At 32.6% G+C, this 24,757-nt stretch overlaps 2 protein-coding genes across 2 annotated transcripts; both read left to right on the top strand.

The window, feature by feature from the left end:
- The first annotated feature begins 1,514 nt into the window (after positions 1-1,514).
- Positions 1,515-5,546, top strand: LOC132307320 (probable terpene synthase 11). Its single transcript, XM_059805041.1, has 7 exons — positions 1,515-1,758; positions 1,900-2,182; positions 3,684-4,056; positions 4,138-4,356; positions 4,430-4,568; positions 4,683-4,931; positions 5,126-5,546. The coding sequence occupies exons 1-7, from the start codon at positions 1,582-1,584 to the stop codon at positions 5,414-5,416; spliced, it is 1,731 nt and encodes a 576-aa protein (XP_059661024.1). The 5' UTR covers positions 1,515-1,581; the 3' UTR covers positions 5,417-5,546.
- Positions 5,547-12,480: 6,934 nt separating this feature from the next.
- On the top strand, positions 12,481-14,403 carry LOC132307319 (xyloglucan endotransglucosylase protein 6). The gene is made up of 4 exons (XM_059805039.1): positions 12,481-12,754; positions 12,926-13,026; positions 13,404-13,597; positions 13,807-14,403. Exons 1-4 carry the CDS (start codon positions 12,571-12,573, stop codon positions 14,225-14,227), a joined length of 900 nt encoding a protein of 299 aa, XP_059661022.1. The 5' UTR covers positions 12,481-12,570; the 3' UTR covers positions 14,228-14,403.
- Positions 14,404-24,757: the final 10,354 nt, after the last annotated feature.

Raw genomic sequence — 24,757 nt, 5'->3', positions numbered from 1 at the left:
TCGTTGACTCTTTCTTGTTTTGTATCCACTTGTTGCCATTTATTTTAATCTTTTTGCCAAATATGGTTTAATGACAATCGTGCATGGAAGCAATACTAAAATATTAAGGTTCAACCAATTGACCTTTTAAAACATTCTTAATGAATGAATGTTGAATGAAGACGAGTGTCCCATTGTGCCCTCAAATATGAAATATGTGTCACTTCAAAATAGGCTGCTAATGGGCATGAACATCTCCTCCATGCAGTCGACTTATTATTATGAGTGTATCATAGTTTATATTTAATAACATAGTTAACAAAAGTAAAATATTTTGTGACGCGCTTGTGATGATATGAATCCATCACAATTATATTTAAGAGTAACTCCAATGCCCTCTCATTTGAATCTCTCAACTTCAAAATATGAGAGTTGGGTAAAAAAAAGACCTCTCCAATGGACTCTTATTTGAACTCTCAAAATTTGAAATTCTCAAATTTCTTCTCATTTATGACAGCTGCCAAATTTTTTTGGCAAGTCTCTCATTTCTCAAAACGGTGCCGTTTCTCACTAGTCATCACCCACTCGCATCTCTATATATATATTATATATAATATATATAAATTTTCGAAAAAAAATTATATAAAAAAATTAATTCACAAATAGTGGTAAAAAAATTATAAAAAATTTGTTTTTTTCTTTTTTGTCATTTTTTGACCAGATAATTTTGATTTGTATTTCTTTTTAATTAGGTTTAATTTTAGTTTCTTTCTAATGTCTACAACTTAACTTGGGATGTGACTATTTTTAATATTACTGATGCAAATATGAATGGTGGGAATGGTAGTTGAAAAACAATAGTGGTTGTGTTAAAAAATAACATTTTGCATGAAATGTACCGTTGGAGCAGAATTGCTAAAATGTAGCATTTTGGCACTATAGCTCCTGTCAAAATATAAATTTGGCATGCGAAAATAGGTTTTAGCATTGGAGATGTTCTAATATCATTGTTATCCCAAAAGTAAAATATTTTTGTCATTATTTATTTATTTATTCTTATTTAATTAAAAAAAAAAATACTTAGATCCAACTATATCATGAATTTACTGGTCCAAAAAATTTATACATGACACATCAGCTTGAATCTGAATCCTCACGGTGAAGGAAAGAGTCCATATCACTCAGAAGTGTACGTGATTTGGATCCACATATAGGTATGCGTGATCCAAATAGTCCACTACATATATACCATAACAAAAATTGTCGCTACGACACCTACATATGGATGTATAGGTCTCACAATGGATTACCACACCTACATCCTAGAGTTTGCATTTTTGTCTTTCAAGCCCAATAAGAGTTTCTTTTTTTTCTTTTTTTGGATGCTTACGTCAGCCGACAGCCAACCATGGCCTTAGCAGTTGCAATAATTTTCATGACTTCAGTCCACTTATTGGGCTTGAAAGACAAAAATGCAGACTCTAGGTACAGTTACAATATATATATATATATATATATAGACACGCACACCACCACCACCACATTAGTATCATGCTCCTCAAAACCACAAGAATTTAAGCTACATTGTAGTTATATTTTGGGATGGCCTCCCTTTGGAGCTTTTCCATTCCTACAAATGCCATACCAATCGGTGCTGGCGTTCTCCGGCTCTCACGGAAAGCTTGTTCAAGGTTTATATGCTCCTCATCACGTGCCACCAGCTCCTTGGTCCAACACCACAACAATTCCTTCCTCAAATCCACCTCTCCCCGTCATGTGGTAACCATTCACTACTATTAACTCTCTTTTTTCCCTAAACGCGCACACGTCCACAATATATATTACTTTGAACTCTCGACATTCGGGAGATCGAAATGATTGATTATATGTACATAAACTTGTTATAATGTGATGCATTAGGTTTTACCATGTGAAGATGATTATCAACACTGTGGTCAAAGGATAGAAGAACTACAGGAGAGAACTTCAAAGGCATTGAGAAGAGGCGTTGATGATCATCCAACGACTAAGATGAAGCTCATAGACACACTTCAACGGTTGGGAATCGCGTACCATTTTGAAGAAGATATGAATGTGTCATTGCAAAAGTTATCAGATTGGAAAGCCAACGGTGAAGATGATCTCTATGCTACTGCACTGCGTTTCAGGCTGGTTAGGCACAATGGATGGCCTGTTTGCTCTGGTACCGACCACTACTTGCCATTAGTTTTTTCTTTTTCTCTGCACTGATCTGTCCTTTTTTTTTTTTTTTTTAAAAGTCATTTTCTGTGAAAGGTACTGATCGATCACATGCCAAAGCATATTTCACACAAAAGATGAAATCTTATTTTTGTGGTCGATCGTTAACTTCAGGATAAAAAAAACAAAAGATGGAATCTTATTTGGCCATTGGTACGCTGAATTTTCATTGGGTGCAATTGCAAGTACAATTTTGCTGTTATATATAAAAGTTGATAATGTGACAATGGCGTAAATCAAGAAGCAAGGACACAATACGGTGTACCTTGGGCATGGCCAGTCCGGCCCAACCTCAACCCGATTTTGGGTTGGCCGGGTTGGGCCAACCCGATGTAATTTAAATTTGGGCTTCAACCCGTGAGACCCAACTCAAAAATTTACGAATCGGGCGGGTTATTTGAGTCAACCTTTCTTCTTCCTCTTTTTTTTTTTTTTTTTCAAAAACAACTTTCCTCTTTTTCCCTATTTGAATTTAATTTTAAATTCTTTTAAAAAAATATCATTGTAAAGGCCAAATATGTATATATTACTTTTTTGATTGGGCAATCTCTCTCTCCTAAGTGCCTATTACACATATTCACCATAATTTATCCTTAACAAAAAAATTATAACTTAATCTTAAGAGTCCATTTTTGCATCTAAAAGATTTCGTCACACCCTATAAACATTCAACCCCTCTTTCTTCTCTCTCAAACAAGAAAAATAAAAAGATTTGAATCTTCAATTTGAATTTCAAATATAGTTGACCAAATCATTTTTTTTTTCACCACTCACCCCTAATCACACCATCAATCAATTTAGACATCTGTTAAAAAAAATCACAATACATTATTACTATTATTTTTTTCCATCACCCACTCCCAAGTCCCAACCACACCACCACAGCCAAACAACCCAAATTGAAGATTAAACAAATATTGTATAATGAAAGATGAGGTCGACCCTTAATCTATTCAATCAATTACTTGACGCTCAGCTCTTGAGCCACCGGAATACCGGATGATGGAACCAAATGAGAATGGGTAGTCAGCTATATAAAGTTGGCTAATGTCGGTGACTTTGCCCCTTTTCTCTCTTAGCGTACGCACGAGTAAATGCTCTCTGCCAAGAGAAATAAGATACCCAATTTAGAAACCTAACAAGAAGTTTAGAAGCAAGAGGCAAAGGTCGAGGAACACAGCAGCGGCAGAGGTGGAGGAAGACGGTGTCCGCAGAGGAAGAGGAGGTAGGCAGCGGCACGTGGTGGTGACTTCTTCTTTGAGCAGGGGTTGCCGAAAGGTGGACTCACCATTGGTGGGCAGTTAGTTAGCTTCATTAACATCATCAACATTTCTTTTCTTTTTTTCCTATTTAACTATATATTGTCTTCTTGTAGAAAACTGAAGTTTATTTAATCAAATTTTGTATATAATTTAAGCTTTTTTTTTTTTTTTTTTGAGTTACAGACATATTTAAGGTGTTCATGGACGAAACTGGGGAATTCAAGGAATCCTTAAGGGACGACATGTGGGGTATGCTGAGTCTATATGAGGCCTCCTACTTAGGTGCAGAAGGGGAAGATATATTAACACAGGCCATGAAATTCACAACAACTCATCTTCGGCAGTCAATGCCCCGTATGACACCCCAATTTAGCAGATCCATTGCTCAGGCTTTGGAGCTTCCAAGGCATTTTAGGATGTCAAGGCTAGAAACCAGAAATTATATTGACGAATATAGCAGCGAAAGCAACCCGAACATGGCTCTTCTGGAACTAGCAAAACTAGATTTCAACATGGTTCAATCAATCCACCAAACTGAGTTGGCTGAGATTACCAGGTGACCCTCCTAGAGTTACTGAAATGTGTTTGTAACATGCTGCGAAATATGTTGCACAATTTATGAACATTTTTTTTTTAGGTGGTGGAAAGAGTTGGGACTGGTTGATAAGCTTAGTTTTGCTCGAGATCGACCATTAGAATGCTACCTATGGACTGTGGGAATATTTCCAGAACCATGTCACTCGAGCTGCCGAATCGAACTAGCCAAAACCATTGCAATTTTATTGGTTATTGATGATATATTCGACTCTTATGGCTCATTCAGTGATCTTGTTCTCTTCACCAATGCAATTAAGAGGTTTATATACTTCACTTTCTCTCTTGCTTAATTGGGGTTGAAGTAACTTCTTATATTGGAATTGATTTTGCAGATGGGATCTTTGTGCAATGGAACACCTTCCTCAATACATGAAGATATGTTATATGGCACTATACAATACTACCAATGATATTGGCTACAGGGTCCTCAAAGAACACGGATGCAGTATTGTTCCACATCTGAAAAGGACGGTAATATATTTTCAGCTTAAACTTAATTGAAATTGGAGAAAATTTAGTTCAAATACCGAACATAGCAAAATGAAATTCATGTAGTCTTAAAAGTTATGCTTGTTTTTGTTGTAGTGGATAGACATGTTTGAAGCCTTTCTAGTCGAAGCCGAATGGTGTAACAGTGGATATGTACCTACGGTTGAGGAATATTTGGCGAATGGGGTCACCACTGCAGGGACATACATGGCATTGGTGCATTCTTTCTTTCTAATGGGGCACGGTGTCACAGAGGAAACTATTAAGATGATGGAGCCATATCCCAAGCTCTTTTCCGGCACAGGAAGGATTCTTCGGCTTTGGGACGATTTGGGAACAGCCAAAGTATGTATTAGAAGTTAGAACCATACTTGCATGGTTGCATTTAATTTATTTGAAAGTAGAAACTAGTAAACTTGTCATGATATATAATTCATAAGCTTCATGACTAATTCAACATTAAATTGGTAAATTCTCTGATACCCAATTGGCTAATTCACTTAGTGATCATTATTGGCATACATTAATTATGATGGCAGGAGGAGCAAGAAAGAGGAGATGTTGCGTCGAGCATAGAGTGCTACATGAGAGAGTCCAACATTTCGTCGAATGGTGAAGCAAGAAAACATATAAGGCAACTCATTCACGGCTTATGGAAAGAGATCAACGGGGAGCTGTTAGCTCCAGAAGCATTGCCCTTACCGATGATCCGAGCTTCTTTGAACCTCTCAAGAACTGCTCAAGTAATTTTTCAGCATGGAGATGACAACAAGGGATTTAGTGTCGATCATCATGTGCAGTCTTTGTTCTTTAGACCCATTATTTCTTGAACCGGGTTCATATGTATTGCTAGTATTTTTTTTCTTACTGTTACATCTATAGAATGTCGATTCCTTCTAAGAGCTTGGAAAAAAGTCTTTGAAAATTGACACAATGAAAAGAACTTTAGATGGTTTTTGATGTCCATGAGTAAAAAAAGAATGGGGCTGTCCAAAGCTAGGCTCAAGCCCAATTAAGAAAGAACGGGTTCAAGTGATTTTATTTAAATAGTCTGTCCAAAGATTGGCTCAAGCCCAAGTAAAAATGGCTTGAGATTGGGTTCAATGGACTTTTTTTAATGATAGGCTGTCCAAAGCATGGATCAAGCCCAAGAAAGAGCGGGTTATGGGTTCAAGGGACTTTTTATGGGCCTTATTCTGGTTTCACCTTCCACTATGGGTTCAAGGGACTTCTTGTGGGCCTTTGGCAAACTTGGCCTTATGGTTTCACCTTCCACCAGCCCATGTTCCCCATTTTATTATTATGTTTTAGTTTATGTTTTTTTTTTTTTTTTTTTTTCACGGTAAGAAAACACACTCACACACCCACACACCCACATGCCCCTACAGACTTGAACCCTCGGCCTTAGAAGATAAGAAAGTACCATTAAACTACACAACTGTTGCTACTTTACAGTAAGTGTTGAACCTCTTAGAAGTTAGTAGAACAATTTATAAGTCATCACTAGGCATATGCTGTTAATAGTATCCTTTTTTATGTGCAAAACTATTATTGAAATTTTCTTGTGAGTAACTCTAATGAGTTTAGATTTTCAACTTTCAAAATGTGAAGTGAGAGTTTTGCTTATGTCCTTAGAATTTTCACCCAAATTTTCCCTTCATTTTATCTGTCTTCTTTAATTTAGGCACAAAGTAAAAAAATGATCTCTTATTTATCAACGAGCAATAAATTTTTTTATATAATATATATATAACAATCATTTTAAACTGTCACTATTTTTTGTGTGGATAAATTTTTTGTTCATCGGTGCACTTTGAGATCATTTCTATTTGTACATATATGTGTGTATATATATATATAAAAAAAAAAAAATTAAAAAAAAAAAGAAAAAAAGAAAAAAAAAAGTCATGGAAATGAATGAGACTCTAATTTATGAAGGGTGAGTAGCTTCTCCAAAAATCACACTATTTGTGTACTGAATAAATGATAAGAACAACGTTGAATGTCGTGACAAAAGTTCCTCTATTATGATGGCTTTGATATCAATCATGCACCATGTTTTGGCTCCTTTACAGGAGTATATATATTTGTTTCGACATGACGTCTAGTTTGAGTTCATTTTCACACATTTCAAACACTTGCGTGCATTGGGCAATTGAACTTTCACATGTTGGATTGAACAATTTCGAACTTCTTCACCAAGCAAGCACTAGTCCCTAGTTAGTACTATTGCTTATGTCTTGGAAGAACAATTATTTGTCTGCATGCGATCCCCGTGAGACAATAGCACATATATTTCTAATTTATATAAACAGACAAACATTCCTTCTTAATTCCATAATTTGGCTTTGGAAAAAAATAATATATATAAAAAAGACATCACGTAAAGTGGTGACACCCTTTTTTTGGGGACTGTTTGGTTTATTGTTTTAACACGTATTCTTTCCAAAAGCCATCACTTCCTATCGTCTCGATATCTATGCCAACTCTGCCACTTGCGCCATCGATCGGGTAGTTTGTACATAATATAACGCGGCCGACAAGTCTAATAATTTGGCCTGCCTGAGGTAAATTACACTGACCTTTTTATGAAATTGGGGCAAATTAAATATAAGTAAATTGTTTATTGTTTATTGTTTATTATTTATTATTTTGACATTCTAAAAAATATTTTGAATATAAAAAATTAATAATGCATTTATATTATAAAATATTTTAGACAAATAAAAGACGAGTTTGTGGTTTATAAAAATTGGAGAGAATTAGGGTGTTGAACATTATAATTTGGCCAACTCTAGGTAGGGAAGTGTAATAATTTCTGCACTAGATCTCTATTTTTTTTTTTTCCTAGTTAATATTTAGGCCTTTTTCAAAAAATAGTTTGTACCAAAAAAGAATCGAACCTTAGACTTGATACTTCTCAAGGCATCAAAGCCAAGTGATTTATTATTAAATGGAGACTTATCTCACGTTGAGTGGTTTTTTTTTGGAAGTTAAAACAATTACACATACACCTTACCTCCACCGAAGTTGAAACCTCCGACCTTCTCAGGGGTGATACCACTGGCCCATTTGGTCCTTTGGTACCGTGTTGAGTGATTTCACTACCTAAAAGCTTAAGTTTTTTGGTCTTATCGCAAAACACCCACCCAGTCTGTTACAATTGGTATCAAAATCAAACTCTGTCTTTTATCTGGTGCCACGCCAATCAGGAACGGATCTACTGTGGGCTCAGTCAGGGCATCCGCCATTCTGCTCCTCCTGAAAATTTTTGTTATTTGATTTTATACCCCTAAGTTTGTACTTTTTTTACACTTAAACCAATAAATTATTAAAATTGCCCCCACTAAAATTATGAAAAAAAAAAAAAACCCTCTATATAAATTTGTCCCTCCCTCGTAAGTTTCTAAATCTGTCCCTGACACAAAGGAATTCAATTGTAAAATAAGTATATATGAGTTGTGTTAGTACCAATGAATAAATTAAATTTTTAAATGAGGTCGCAAAATATCTTGCCTTCACACTTAATCGCTTTGAGCCAACCCTTGTAATTTACTAGTAGTTGCAAGCCTAGGATACCAAATGCATTTAATTATGTATTTATTTGTGATATAAATGCTCACACATATGTACAAATAATAGTAAAATTGTACGTGAGTAAAATTTAATTTAAAATTAATATTCACGAATTATATAAAATTAACACAAGGTAAAAGGGATAAAAATAATAATTTTTAATTAAACTTTACAATAGAAATTCAATTATTAATAGGTATATTTTTAAACTATCAAAATTAAGACTATTTTATCTTATATTAATTTTAAAATGAAAATTCATAATAAATAGACAATTTGTGTTAGAATTTTATAAAAAAAATTTTAAAAACTTTTTTTTTTATTAAATAATAAATATTGATAATATTAAAAATTCTTTACACTTATAATAATAGTATAGATAAGTTGTTTATCTTCAAAATCTTATTTAACGTGGGAGAAGTTAGGTTAAAAAAATAAAAAAAATAAAATAAAAAAGGGTTACTTGAGGAGCAGTGTAGGGTTCAGTAATGAGTGATCTCTAATTTCTTTCCACTGCAACCGACACTGTAATAATTAGCCGTGTTGAACTGGTAATTAGCAGCTGGATTTCATTTTTTATCTTTAATTTTGATTTTTGGTAAAAGAGTAGTTTGGATTTTTATTAAATAACATGACCCAACGGAAAGTTGATATAGATATGGGGTGGTAGAGTAATGGTACTGTAGAAAATTGAATTGGACGCGCCAACTCTTATTGGTGACTACGTGACTTCCAAGGTTTGATTGATCAGACAGAGGTGATGGGACCTTTGCTAATTATAGTAGTACTACTTATTTGTTAAAGCCAGCCACCACCACCACCACCACCAGCAGCAGTATACTGTATCGAATCACAGAGGCGTCAATTCCAATAACACAACCTCCACGTCAATATGCGTGCACTCCACCGCCTGTCACACATAAGTATTCACAATAAATCCATGGTCCCCACTCTCCACCTAATCATATCTGATACACGGTTGAATCCTCATTTTCCCATAGTCTTGCTTCAATAATACTTGCTACAATTAGTCCTATATGTTGACAAAAAATAATAATAATTAGTCCTATATGCATTTTTTTTTTTTTTTTTTTTTTTGACTCCACCTCGACTATTAAAAATGTCTTAGAGATATATACATACATTTGTGGAGTTGAATTAGTGCGGGTTGCTCTATTTTTATTATTGCAAAATTTTACCCTTATAGCACTACTATTCCACAAACATTGGAAGTGCCAAACCTTCGAATCAGTCCAGTTATAGTTCAACCAGTTCATGACGAAATCGAACAGACCTATTTACAGAATTCATCAAATCCTGTTTGAATAAATGATAATTATAAGAAATGGCCTGTGACTTTAATATACCTTTGGCATAGGCTCTCATAGCCTATGTTCTAGGTTGAGGCAATGATGGGCCTACGTCACTCCAGATCCCAGGGATCAAAATTGAGTTTCACAAGCTACCCATCTTAATGTAATAATGGACTACTCCCTTAATGAAAACGTCACTCCATCTTGTCAATTGTAAATATGAAAACATAATAAAACATTATAAATTGTACAAAAGTTATGCGTTTATTGAAAATTACTCCCTCTCCCTCACTGTGAATTTCGAAAATTGTAATTCATAATGGTTTTTGAAATCGGCATTTAAAATATGACAAAGACAAAATTTATTAAAATTTCAAATTTAAAAATGTCTGTATTTAGCCAATTATAAAAAATTATTTTTTGAATTACGAACCAATCAAACCCTACGTCTTCTTTGCCCACTGCTTTTGCAACAGTAAATTTAGATCGCAACTCTTCTTTAAAATTCTTCTTTTAACGGGAATTCTGAAATACTACTATTATTATGTTAGTTGTATTGAATTTGATGTCTTGAAAATGAAATCTAAAAGTAAATTAGGTTGTTTTAGTTTTAAATTATTGATTAATAAAGAATAATAAAGTTAAGTGTTTTAAAAAAAAAAAATTTAGTTAATCCATGAACATTACCAAAACAGAACTCAAGCCAAGTAATATTGCTCGACGAGTTTCATCACTTTTCTCTCTTTTCCCAACTGAGCCAATGTTTTTAAACCGAAATGTTGTGAGACAATGTGGCATGGTCTAAAACTGACCATGTCTTCCCTTGTTTGCAAATTTTCAATTGGTCAACTTAACATACATTATTCTTTCCTTTTTTTTTGTAATTTAATTTAATTTTTTTTTTTACACTTTCCTCTTTTTTTGAGACAATGTGACATTAGGTAGCATTACAAAAAAAAAAAAAAAAACAGAAAAAAAAAAAAAAAAGATTTACGTAAATTTTTTTATTCCTGACAAAGATAAATAAATTTATTAATTAAAATTCAGACATACAACCAGGTAGAACCTCCAACATCATATCAGAAGAGAGATTCTCAATGAACAAGAGAATCATGTGCTGACACAGCACATGAGCAAACCGAATCACTCATGAGGAGATTTACTTAATTATTTTGGAAGGTTCAATTTCAGCCTTTAAATTAAATTGTTTTTTTTAAAAAAAAACAAAGCAGGTCCAAAAATCTTTGACTAGACTACAGATGTTGCATAAATTAGGTTGTTTGTGAAAAACATAGGTAAAATCTTTCAAAAATAATTATTTTTTCTAAATTCTATGAAAAATAAAAGAATAATGCTTGAAAACTAGAAAAATTTCTCCAAATATTGATCACAAAAACTTATGGAACTATCATTTCACTATATTGCACCACATAGATTTAGATATTGTCAAGTTTCATCTGATTTCATAAAGTGAGTTTCTTTTATCAATAAAAATTAAATTACAGCAGCCCTTAAAATTTAAGTGTATAAATTAAATGATCAAGCATTTTAAAAACATGTAAAAATAGGTATAATCGTAAAACTCTATTCTAACAAAATTAACAAGAGCTAAAAATAAAATAAAATAAAAATTGACCCTATTAATGAAAAAAATAATACTAATTTTCATTTTGAGTATATCTTGTAAAAGCTATGTTCATTGAAATAAAACTTTGAAAAAGAAAATATCAAATTCAAGACCCTGAGCAAAACCCCACAAATTCAGAGTTTTAGAACACTCATCCCTTATAATGTGGAGGTATAGAATTGGACTGTCAGGAACTTTTCCAGAAACATATGGCTACAAGTTTTATATTCCGGGACATGTTGATCTCTCCATCTCCATTGCATGATTGACCATTACCGAAAGTACCCATCCTCAAGTTTCATTTTTACTAAAATATGATTAAGATCAGATAAAAAAAGCATGGATAGTTCTGTAAAATCAAAGTATCACCATTTGTTTCATTCTCTCTTCAGGATTCCATGGGACATGTCAGTACGAATTCTCATCCCCCTTCACCTGCCCCCATGGCCCAAACATTCGTGTCTCTCTATATAGTATATATATTGATTGTGTGTGTATATATATATAATGTGGCACACATTTCGATACTTCAAAAAAATAATATTTTCTCCAATTACATCACATACTATATGTAAAGAATGATACAGTGCAGGGCACTTGTACTATTCCATTGACGTGATTGTTAATAAAGTATAAATAAAAAATTAAAATATAATAAGTAATACCCTCTACCAACTTCATATTTTTTGGTGTACAAAAATATTCATCCTCGGCATTCACTAATATTTTACCACTTTTTTTATTGTAAATTAAAAAAAATTTAAAATAAATTATGTTATTGCGTTAATTATCATGTTAAAGTAATGAAATCAATCAATATATATATATATATATATATATATATATATATATATATTACCTTCCCCTTCTTACCCTTCAAACAAAACTAGCATTACAGAGAAAGGGGTGGATTTAGCTGGGCGAGTAATGGTATAGTGGTGGCAGGTTAGGGCCCTTGAATTGTATGGAATATGTGATAATATGTGATAATGTGTGTGTGGTGTGTGTGTCGGGCGCTTTCGGACAAAGAAGGACTCTTTTTTAACAGCCCACTGCAAGTGACAGCTGGACAGTACATTGAACAGCTGTCGTCGTCAACGTGTCGAACAACCATTGGGAAGGATCTGCTTCTCATACTTTTCCAACAGTGACATATCGTAGTGAGTGCCCCTCACAAGAACAGCTTTGCCCAGCTAAGCCACAGTACCAACGGCTATAATATTTGATTTTCACAATCTTCGAAGGGGTAAACCGACGTGGACAATGACGTGCCCAGAAAATTGATTGACGTGGCCGGATGACATGGCACGTATCTTGATGAGGGGCTTGTCACGGAAGCCAGACAAAATTGGCTATAAAAACCACATTGCTTGAGCATTGGCCTTCACAGAGCATTTGCAGAGTAGAAGCTTCACTGAGCTCCCCTCTCTCTCTCTAACTCTCTCTCAGCTCTTTCTCTCTCTAAGTGATGGCTTGTTCTCTTGGTCTTCCAATGTCTATGATGTGGGTTTTGCTAGCTTTCTCTTTTGCCATTGTTATGGTTGGCTCTGTTAGCCCTTCTAGGTTTGATGAGCTTTTTCAGCCCAGTTGGGCACTGGACCATTTCGCCTATGAAGGAGAGCTTCTTAAGATGAAACTAGATAATTATTCTGGTAAATAAATGAATTTCTGTGTTGGGTCTTCATGATTTTACTTGTTATGTATTGGGTCTTTCAATTTTAGTTTTCATTTACTTATTTTTCTGCTATAGTTTTTATTTTTATTTTTTTGTTCTTGATGGTCTTTTTTTAAATCTGATTTATATTACATATATGCAATTTCAGGGGCTGGTTTTCAATCCAAAAGCAAGTATATGTTTGGGAAAGTCAATATTCAGATCAAGCTTGTAGAGGGTGACTCTGCAGGGACTGTCACTGCTTTCTATGTGAGTTTAAATTTAAGTGTTCAGTTGCAGAAAATAGAAAACTTGACATCGTTTAAATTCATGAACTGGGGTAGTCTTAGCTGGCTGTTCCTTTCAGCTCGTGAATTGGATTAAATTCCATTTATTTTCACATTTAAAGCCTACCCACCTAATATTTTGTCCATGAACCATTCACTTCCTTCCAAAAAAAATTAGGATCTTTTATTTAATTGGGTCAATTCTATTTCTTGTAGAATTTGAAGACTATCATTCTGCTTTATGTTGATTGGTAATTTTGGTAATTGACTGTGACAGTGATGATGATGATGACCAGTTTTGCTTTACTCTTTTTTGAGCTGTTGATGTTGATATTTTCTTTTTGGTTTTGATGTGTGCAGATGTCATCAGACGGCTCAAATCACAACGAGTTCGATTTTGAGTTTCTGGGAAACACCACCGGCGAGCCCTATCTGGTCCAGACCAATGTGTATGTCAATGGTGTGGGTAATAGAGAGCAAAGGTTGAACCTTTGGTTCGATCCCACTAAGGACTTCCACACTTATTCCATCCTCTGGAACCAGCGCCAAGTTGTGTAAGCTCTCTCTCTCTAAATGTATGTATTGTATGTATTCTATACATATATATATATACTAGTTTATATCATACGCACAGACATACAATCAAGTCCATTTTCAAGCTTTTGCACCTATAATTAATTCCAAAATTTTATTTACTTGTAATAATCAATGTTACATTAATGTTTAATCAAATCTGAATCTAAAAATGTGACATTCGATTCAGATTTTTGGTGGACGAGACACCCATACGAGTACATTCCAACATGGAAAACAAGGGAATACCGTTCCCAAGGGACCAACCAATGGGCGTGTACAGTTCAATATGGAATGCGGACGACTGGGCCACACAGGGTGGTCGGGTCAAGACCGACTGGTCCCACGCACCCTTTATCGCTTCCTACCGTGGCTTTCACATTGACGCCTGCGAGTGCCCGGCGACAGTGGCGGCAACCGACAATGCGAGGCGGTGCAGCAGCAGCAGCGAGAAGCGGTACTGGTGGGATGAGCCCACAATGTCAGAGCTGAGCCTCCATCAGAGCCACCAGCTGTTATGGGTTCGAGCTAATCACATGATTTACGACTACTGCACTGATGCCACGAGGTTTCCGTCGACTCCGGTGGAGTGCCTCCACCACCACCACTAGTGGTGTTGCCCGGCACTGAAAGGGAAAGGGGTTCAATCGCATTGTAAAAAAAGTGAAAAAGGAAAAGGAAATCAAAGTCTCCCCATAGATGTGAACTCCTTGTTACATATTTTTGGTTCAAGTACCTTCGCATGTTGTATGAATGATTAATGTGAATTAATTTTCGATTTCTATAATTTTTGCATCGAGTTGTTAATTTTGTGGGGTCCTCTCGAAACAATGCTGTTATTATAGTCATATAAATATCTCTCATGCTTAAAATGTGGAATCTGTGTGAAGTAACTTGTGCTACCAATACTAGTATAATTAATAATTGAATGGGCCAGTCCAAATGCCTGCTCACGGGCCGACTCACGGGTACAAGCAAAAAGTAAAGAGACATGAATAAAGTGGGCCATGATGACGCAGCCCAAAGAAAAAGTTGGATGTGGGTGGGCCCTTTTCTTGTAATGGACATTGAAGAAAAGAACCCTTTTGTAGGTCAGGCACTTGTTATCGGTCTCAGTAATCCATTGCATTTCCCTAGTTCAAGAAAATTGTTTAGTCGCTCACTTTTGAGTTTTGATATATATTATATATCACGCACACACAAATCTTGAAAATTTTGTCGTTCAATTAAGATGGTGGACTTGGGATAGTTTGACTTGGATAAAATAAGTAGGTTGATATTATTAATTTTTTTAGTTGAAATTATGAAATATTAGATTTAAAAATAGTGTTTTTTTAACAACAGTGACAAAATTAAACCATATAGAATAGAATTGTGCGGCTTTGTGGTACTAATACTTCACAAGGTAAGAATAGAACATTAGACTTCTTTTTTCTTTTCCATCATTTCAATGCAACTGTTAAAAATGCTAAACTAAAAATTAGCCTTTTTAGGTGCGTATCTTGAAAAATGCGGACATTATTTTTATATGATAGTCACTTCTCTAAGACACATCCCAATCTCAATAACTTTATTTCAATGTAGATGATTAGCTTGATTTGAGTATATATGCATGATAAACATGAAAATGATGCCTAATCATGGTGTTTAATTAAATTAATTAGCAAAAGGTGAACTTTATATAAAGTTATTAACCCATCAACAATCATAAAATTTCTTTCACTAAGCATATAAATATATTAAAGAAATCATAATTTAATGCTGTTTGATTGGTTAGAATGTTGGTAGGAAAAGATGGGCTTCACACATTTCTAGTAATGCAGTGTTTGAGATTAATTTTGTGCATAGTGCGTGATTACACACACTCAACATTCATCATCTTCTTCGTCGGTGCAAATTTCCACTGTCGTACCAGTACTGTATAGGACTATATAGATCCATCCCCTTTTGTCTATATAGATGGTTCCTCTTTTGCGTCCACTTCTCACCATCTTTCTACCACTTTAATTATGTAATTATCACATTCTTACAAAAAAACAAAAAATTACGTCAGTGCACGAGATTTTCGTCGTCATAAAGTCTAAATATAGTAATGAATACACCTAATCTTACCTTTATGAAAAAATTATTTTTAGTTTCGAACTCGTAACCCCTAATCCATATCACACCAATTTATTAAGAAGTCCGAGTCATCTGACTAGAATATCAAAATAGAGAGTCTACTTATTGGTATGCCCGAAATATCTTATACTAATTGATTATAATTATATTAGAGAAGTACCCTAGTGCCTAAACTTCCAGTATAAACCATTTTAGTATGATTATGGGGAATCTAGTGTTGAATTATTGGAAGAAGACAATCATTATTGCAGCAACTTTCCATGGAGAAAATGTATTCAAGCAGCTGATGACAAACAAAGAATCATTTATAAATCACTATCTAAATTGAGATGTTGTGTGTGTTAAGTATAACCACATCAACTAAAATAGCCACAAGTCCACTCACACAGACTCTCTGGACCACAAACACTAATAAGTGATCTCCAAAGTATGATAGCTAATATTTCATGCTCATACGTCCAATCTAGGTAGTAGGTACAATAATGCAAGTAATTTCAAACCATATTGTAATAGCTATATGTGGATAAAATGTTATCATGTTTCAATAGGAGCAAATTTTAACTATATATTGTCTTTATAATCTTGAACTTTTAATTTAGTGAAGAACAAAAATTCATTATCGAATTCAATTATTGTGATAACTGTATCATTATCGTGATAACTGCATCTCATTTATTGGACGAAGTGTAGTGAAAGACAATTGACAATCAAAACATTCCTCCAATAGTTTTTACCTAGTATTTGAGTAATTTTCTTTCTAATGGTAATCCCATTATTAAATATTGGAGCATGCATACAGTGAAATTATATATTGACTAGCATGATTAATTGGGTAGAGGAAGATGCCCATCATGGTGGACCCTAATACTTGATGATGCATTGGGAGTTTTCCTTTTGAGTTGGACATACATACATATATATGGTGTTCCTTCAGTGTATAGTCGCTTGGGATGGGACGAGCTCTACTGCTTTTAAAATTTTGACACCAATAATTCAATCCATAGCTCCAATGTGTGTGTGTGTGTGTGTGTGTGTGAGAGAGAGAGAGAGAGAGAGAAGGGGGAAGGTAACAAGGAGGAGATATTTATCTTGTTAATGGGATGCATATGGACCACATCAAATGATGGATGGCAAAAGAAAGTGTGGTAGGTGTGAAGTTGAGAATCAAATGGTACAAACAGAGGGACCCTCTTCCTCTTCAACTGTTGAAATATAGGTTCAAAGTTGCAGAGTAACTTGTTCATTAGGACCCCCCCACTTCATCTTCTCCAGCTAGCATGCTGCATTACTTCTTAGCCAACCATTAGCTAGCAAGAGACAATAATTATTGCAGCAACATTTTGTTTTATAATATTCCAAAACAAACCCCCTTTTGTTTGTGTGTGTGACTGTGTGTACGGTCCGAGAAATTATTTGATGGACGAAATTAAAAATCTTGTAAATAAAATTATCATATTTAGTTGTTCGACAATTTTGATTGATCAACATCGCGTCAATCTAATATTTTTTTGAAAGACGCATTCTGGACATAAAATTTTGACCATTGTCAATTCTCATATTGAAACTGATTGTATTTGTAAGCCTTTTCAAATCAATGGCACTTAGATTTCAGCTTGCATGTGAATAAATTAAAACAGATGATGGGAAGAAATAAATAGGTCACAATAAAACAAACCGACTCCTACCTACTTTTGTTTTATGACTTGGAGGTCCGGTTCTTCTATTTTCATTGGGTAACATTTTCCATACTTTCCTTTTTTTTAAAAAAAAAAAAAAAAAAAAAAAACATTTCCCATACCTTAATTTGTCCTAAACAAGTGAGATATGGACATCCATAGAAGACCAAATTAATGGTCGTGATGGTGAAGCAATCTATGTTTTATAGAGTTGAAATGGATAGAAGGGACTGAGTGATGTAATAGCAAGCATAAATCAACATCAAGAAAAATGTAGACTTTGTCTAAACAAATTAGACTTTTTGTGAAAAGGAATTTGCCATGTATAAATTGGGTGTGTGGATACTAGGCTTTTGGTTCAAGTCCAATCTCATTCACGGTCCTTGAGTAAGAGGGCAGAAGAGACAAAGATTTCTGAAATCTTCATTTTTTTTTCTTCAGAAAGTAAATTTTATTGTTGTTTGTATTTTGTAGAATGAAATTCAAGATTTCGAATTAAATACATATATTTATATAAGTATATATTGTACATTACTATTTTTATTTTATTTTTTTAACATGGAAAACCCTCCAAGGGAGGGGCTACCTCTTCCTCCAACGCACCTATCTCATGCCTCACTCCACTTGATACGTTACTTTTGTTACAAATGGATAATCAAAGCATTTGCAAAATGTGTTAATGAAGCTAGACCCAAACAAAGCTACCAAAAAGTACATGGTACATACAAAGGGCCATTAAGAAAAACAAAAACAAACGCAACATTGGTGAGATTCAATCTTTCTCGCCAAAAATACCTCTTTTTTTTTTTTTTTTTTTTTTGAACATGGAAAAAACACACCGCAGTTGTGATTGATCTGCGTTTATTGTTAGATTAATATATTTTTCTTGCCATGAAAAAACAAAACAAAAACAAAAAAAATCTATATACGCCGAGGACTTAAACTCGTTTTAAATGCATTATTGTCGCCATGCGAGTCTTAGGAGAGAAATTTTAGGTTGGGGTCCGGATTTGTACTATGTAATTAAAGTTTGAAAATTTTATAAATCAATTATAATATAATTTTTTTTATAAATACTATACTATGAGAAATTTTAAAAATGAGAAAAATAAAACTTAAAAACAGACAAAAAAAAAAAAAAAATTATATTAGAAAGAAAAATATAGAGAAAAAACGATGAGTTACAATTTAAAAGAGAAGATGTACAGAAATGAGTATTGTTAGAGAATTAATTTTTCTTCATCAATTGTTTCAATTTTTCAAAATTTAATTTTTGGAAGAAAATTTTCGAGTACTTTGATTTCACTTGGGAAAGATGTATACTAAATGAAATATTAGAGAAAAAAAAAATAATGAATTTTAACTAAACAAAATAATTTTAAATTAAACAAGATGTCAATAAAGATTGTTATATAATTCTACACATTTTTCTTGCAGTCATCATTGTACAAAAATGTCTGACAAAAAATGATTGAAGCTTTTTTTATTAAACATGATGGAACATTAGTAGTAATTTTTATTTTTTTTATTTTTATTTTTTATTTTTTTCTCTTGAATTAATATTATAGATATTGTACATGTGTATATGTAAATAAATTAACAATGCGTTACAATAACAACTATAATAATAATGATCTTCTTCACAATATTCGAGCTTTTAAAAGCATAGTTAAAATGGTTATTTCAAGAGGACACATACTAAATTTATTTTCGAACTCTCTATCTTGGGGTTAATTTTCAAACTCGCTATTTTGGGTCAATATGTAATTGTTTTGAAAAAATTGGAGGGCCAATTAAAATTTTTAATGATTTTTAGGAGTAATGTTTATAAATTAATTAATATTTAGGGGGTAATAATAAAAAGTTTCAAAAAGTTTGGGACCCCGTCAAAAGTGACAATTTGCAACGTAAAGATTAACACAAGTAATCAGGAAAGATTTAAAAAACAAGAGTTAACACCTATTTTATTTTATTTTAGTTTTTTAATTACAAAGTTAACAAAATTTATGATTATCTTTATATTTCTTTCTATTTAGGAACAATCAAAGTTAAATATTTTGTATTTTATATGCAAGCACATCTTAGAAGAACAAAACCCGATTAATTGTCGATGTAATCCCGTGATTAATTAATTGTCGATGTAATCCCGTGATTCAATTCCAAATCAAGTGGGATTATTTTGATCTAATCGCTGTTATTCAATTCCATCCTAAAATGTAATGCATTATGCATGTTAAATTTCAGTGTGTTCACCTACATTTTGTTAGGAAGACGAGTAATTCTTCTATTACTACTCTCAATTGTTATACAAGGCTATTTCACTACAGAGCTTATTAATTACAAATCACCCTCCTGGTCTATTTATAGGCATCCTTCTAACTTCTTGAACTTTCCGCTACCATACTACTAAACTCCCTAGAATAATATTTTTTACTTCTCTACATTTTTTAATAGTTTAGAATCTTTCAAGTCTCTTTACGTTACTTTACAATTCTCTACATAATTCGGAAAGACACTTAGAAACTCTATTATACTCTACTCTTCTCATGCAATGCAGACCACTCCTAGCGTACATATGTCACCTGCATGCATAATCTCCATGCAATTAGGCAACATATGGCTATGCCTCTCATAAATAAATAAAAAATTTGTTGTTTGATATGTGACAAAGAAAAAGTTTTGATAGTAAATTATTACATGATTTGACACTACATAGTCTTGGCCAATACAAACTGTCACACGAGATATAAGTAAATAAATAAATAAATAAATAAATAAAAAAAAAACTGAATAGAAGTATGATTTCTCAAGTCATATTACAACATTTTCAACTTTAATTTAATTAGAATGGGCATTGTGACGACATAAACACCAAGTTGTTCGTCTCTGAGTCAAATGTTTTTTTTTTCACGGCAAAATGAGTCAAATGTTTGGACATGATAAAAATACGCATTTTCTATGGCATGAGAATTAGACCCAATTAAAAAGCCCATCTAGAAATGCTCCCTCAAATAAAGTATCTGCATTTTGATCAAATGGGCAGCCCAATGCAGGAAGATCCATGCTATTTATAGATCAGTCCTGACATGGCTCAAACGGATACAGAATTACCAAAGCCCAAATTCGTAGAATCATTTACTGGTCGCTGACCTGAATCCTCAAATTTTTGGGGGCTTGGCCAACCACACAACTTATTTTTGTACTAGGCGACTCATATAAGTAGTAGAATTTAGGGGAATGCTAGGTGCAGTCAATCATAACTGTTGGATTGGGAGGCACTATTGTAATGCTCAAAAGATCCAAGTACTGTAATTACACTGCCGCGATAGTACTAAGTTATGTTCTGTTTGGTAGGAAGGAAAAAAAATTGGAAAGAATGGAAAGAAGAATAAATTAATGAGATATTTCTAGGGAAGAGATTGTGTCATTCCTTTTTTTGTTTAATTGGATGGAATATAAAAAAAATAACATAATACCTTATTTTGTTTGTTTAAAAAAAAAAAAAAAAATGTTAATTATGCATCTTCTATCCATATTTGAAGAGATTAAAATTTTTGAATGAGAAAAGATGACACATCAATCCTCTTTTATCTTCTTTCCTTGCCTCTCCTCTACTAACAAAATGAAATTTGTTTTTTACTTCCTATTTTTCCTCCACTCAACATTCCTTTCGGGCAAACAAAGCATTAGGGTCTTTTAGGCGTCAACGGCTTCGTGTTTTTTTGCTGTAGTGTACTTATACAACAACAAAATAGTCAATAAAATTTTATTAGTATCGTGTTTGTGTCAGGTCCAAATTGAAAAAACCTTTCTTAACACTACCAAAAAAAACTGTTAATGGTCTTTTTTAACTGCCCAATTATTTTTTAATTTTACAATATTTTTTTACTAAATATATTTTCATATTTTTATTTTTAAAAATCTTGTAACAATTAATATGCTTTATCGTGAACACACTACACAATAAAAATGTTATTTTAATTATAGAAACGCAAAACGGAAATAGCCTGTTGAATCATTCGGGAGCTATAAATGTTAGTCATTAATTAGCATTAAAAGACGGGGCAAGTATAATTTAAATATATTGGTGTCACTGGCATTTATTTACTTAAGTGTTGTCCAGTGAGCGTTGAGATGAAACACACCCTACTAAAACAACGTTGAAAATAATTTAATTAATTCAGCCAGTTGACTAATTTAATTTGGTCAAACCTTTCTGGTAGGGATTATATTCGTTCTCAAGACTATGTCAACTACCGTCCTACGTAAAAGTCCCTTTAGGGAGGTTTGGCGTTTGACCTAGTTTTCTTTACCTTTCATATAAAATTATCATCCTACATATATGTATATAGATCCGATACACGTAAATGGTACAATTATGAATACATTACATTATTGAACTGAGCATACCATCCTACTCATATGTATATGGATCAGGTACACGTAAATGGTACCATTATTAATACATTACATTAAAAAGTTGTTAAATTAACGTATTATCTCATAAGATTGAGATAAGCTTTATAAATTACGATAAGGATTAAGCTTACAGATTACGATAGGATTAAGCTTACAGATTACGATAAGAATTAAGACGGTAAGTCTACGTTACATGAACTAAGCCCTATAAAGAAAAGGGCTAATCCACGTTTTAAGGTATGCAATAGATCCTAACTCAGTTTGTTGATTAATCTAAAGAGATTACTTTGTACACTGACTTGTTCGTCGGAACCTACTCCACCAGTAACACTTAGGATCACCTTTTTTTTCTCTTTGTTCAGGAAGTCAGGTCAGGTCCGGGTTGCGCAAAATCCATCGTCAACAGAGCATATTTTTCACATTCAGTTTATCTATATATTTTTATTTTAGTTCAGCCTCATTTTGACCTTAGGACAAGTTGAAAGTATTAGATGGAAATTTCATTTTTGATGGAAATTTTAGCAGGCTAAACAAACCGAAAGCAAAAGGGATCAATAGATATAAATGAGATGACATCATGGGCAAGTGCAAGTGTGCAACCATCGTAAATTATTTATTGATCGCTATAATCAATCTATTTTATTCGACTTATCTACTTGTGAAATTTATAATTTAACTTCTTATATAATCTATTTTTTCCTTTGTTAAAAGATACTTGAAAAAAAGTTTATTAGAAGCGTATGCAAGAAAAGAATCCATATTGTTCATGTTAGTAATAATATTGTTTATTTAAATAAATAAATAAGATGACAAAGTACAGAAAACTCCCTTCGACTTATAATTTTTTTCAGTAAATCCTAGACAAAAAATCCTACTTGTCTATTGTTTTTATCAAAGAATCCCCTTTACTTGTAATTTTTTTTTCCAATAAATTTCCCTTATCTAATTTTTTACCAATGAACCCCCCTAAACTATCTAAAGGGGGTAAAGGAGTTGATATTTAGATAAAAATGCCATTTTATTTAAATCTTAATTTTTCTGAATTTCAAAAATTCATATCTCAAAAACCGTACATTTAACAATTGCAAATAATATATGCACGAAAAGTTTATAAAATAAGGATTTCAGAAATACAGAGAGAAACAGGAAATCTAAAAATCTACTCCAAAAATAAAATTCTTGATATATTTATTCATTTACATATGGAGCCGAATATATATATATAATTAGCCCCAACAGAGATTGATTTCATGAGATATCATATTTTGTGTCAAAGTATTTTATTCTTTTATAGACTCCCATTTAAAAAAAATAAAAATAAATATTCGGTCTCTATTGGGGATAATTTTTTGTATATGTTATGCTTCATAGGAAAATGAATAATTCAGAAAATTGTCTTGCAAAAAACTGAGTATTTTATAAAAAATAAAATAAAATAAGATTATTGCAGCAAATTTTGAGATTATCTATTTCTCTCTGGTTATGATATTCTGTTAAACAAATCTTATATTTATAGAATCTTTGTTTTATAAGCTTTCTGTGCATATATTATTTGCAATATTTGGATGTACGGTTTATGAGATATGAATTTTTAAAGTTCGAAAAAATTAAGATTTAAGTAAAAGGGCATTTTAATCTAAATATCAACTCTTTTACCTCCATAGATAGTTGAGGGGGGTTATTTGGTAAAAAATTATACAATGGAGATTTATTGGAAAAAGGTTACAAGTTTAGAGGGATTCTTTGATAAAAAATTAAATAAGAGAATTTACTGAAAAAAAAAATTACAAGTTGAGAAGGGCTTTTTGTACTTTGTCCTAAATAAAATAAGTGAAATCTATCTTGTTTACTTTCACTTTCTTGCTAGTGTAATGATAATGGCATTTTTATGACTCACCAAGCATGCTAATGGGAATTAGGGAGTTGAATAAAAGAAAGTGAACTATTTTTGAAATGATCGGATTCTGATGAACCGTGTGACATGACAATAACATAATTTTTTTTTTCTTATAATCAATCCCACTAGGATATCTATAATTAATTTTTTTTTTTTAATATAGTCCTATAAAATTGAAGAGAAACTGTATTTAATGGGCAAAAAAGAAAAGAAAAGAAAAGAAACCATGAATCACTTAGAACATTTTGAATGGTTGTTTATATTTTTCTGTATTGTAAGTTCATAGTAGATTTATATAAAAAATTTGGACTAATTATTTTATTCTGCTTGTGTAAAAATCTATATGTCAATCTCAATCAACCACGTGTTACAAACTTACTTAATATATGATTGATTCGTTAATAAAATGAGAAAGAGGGAGAGAGAAAATATGTCGATGTGATTATTTTAAAAAGATTGTATAAACAATTTTGCACATTGGTGTAGTGTCAATGTATCTTAACATATTATTAAAGATAAAAAAAAAAATTCTGTACATTATGAATATTTTATACAAAAGAATCTTTTAACACACGGCTAAATGCTCTTATTGTTGACAATGTCACACGCTTTTTTTTAAATGGGTGTGCAGCGTGGTGTAAATTAAATTTTTTTTGTTTTTTTTTCCTTATTTTTTTTCTTTTTTAAGTATGTATATTGGTCACATTCAGGTCAAAAGTGCAATTTAAAAATGTGACTTAAAAAACTTATATTATAAATTTTTACCAACGCTGTTATCCTTCTGAAAACAAGTTTTTGTCTTTTCACACTTTATCTATCACACCAACTTTATATAACTTAGGTTATTAATATAAATCCTTAACGCTTGCTAAATCATTTGTAATTTTGTACACGATGTTTTGGTTGAATTTTCTCATGACCAAAAATTTGGCAGAAGTTTAGAAAATGATCAACATCGCTTCATTGAAATTCAGAAAATGACATAGAACTGAAATTAATGGTCCCCAATTATATATATATATATGCAC

This window comes from Cornus florida, unplaced genomic scaffold, assembly GCF_030987335.1.
Source record: "Cornus florida cultivar Cherokee Brave unplaced genomic scaffold, ASM3098733v1 CherokeeBrave_3.0.0_Hap2_Chr05, whole genome shotgun sequence".
NCBI lineage: Eukaryota > Viridiplantae > Streptophyta > Magnoliopsida > Cornales > Cornaceae > Cornus > Cornus florida.
The sequence above is the reverse complement of the archived record's forward strand: the minus strand, read 5'-3'. Positions and strand labels throughout refer to the sequence as shown.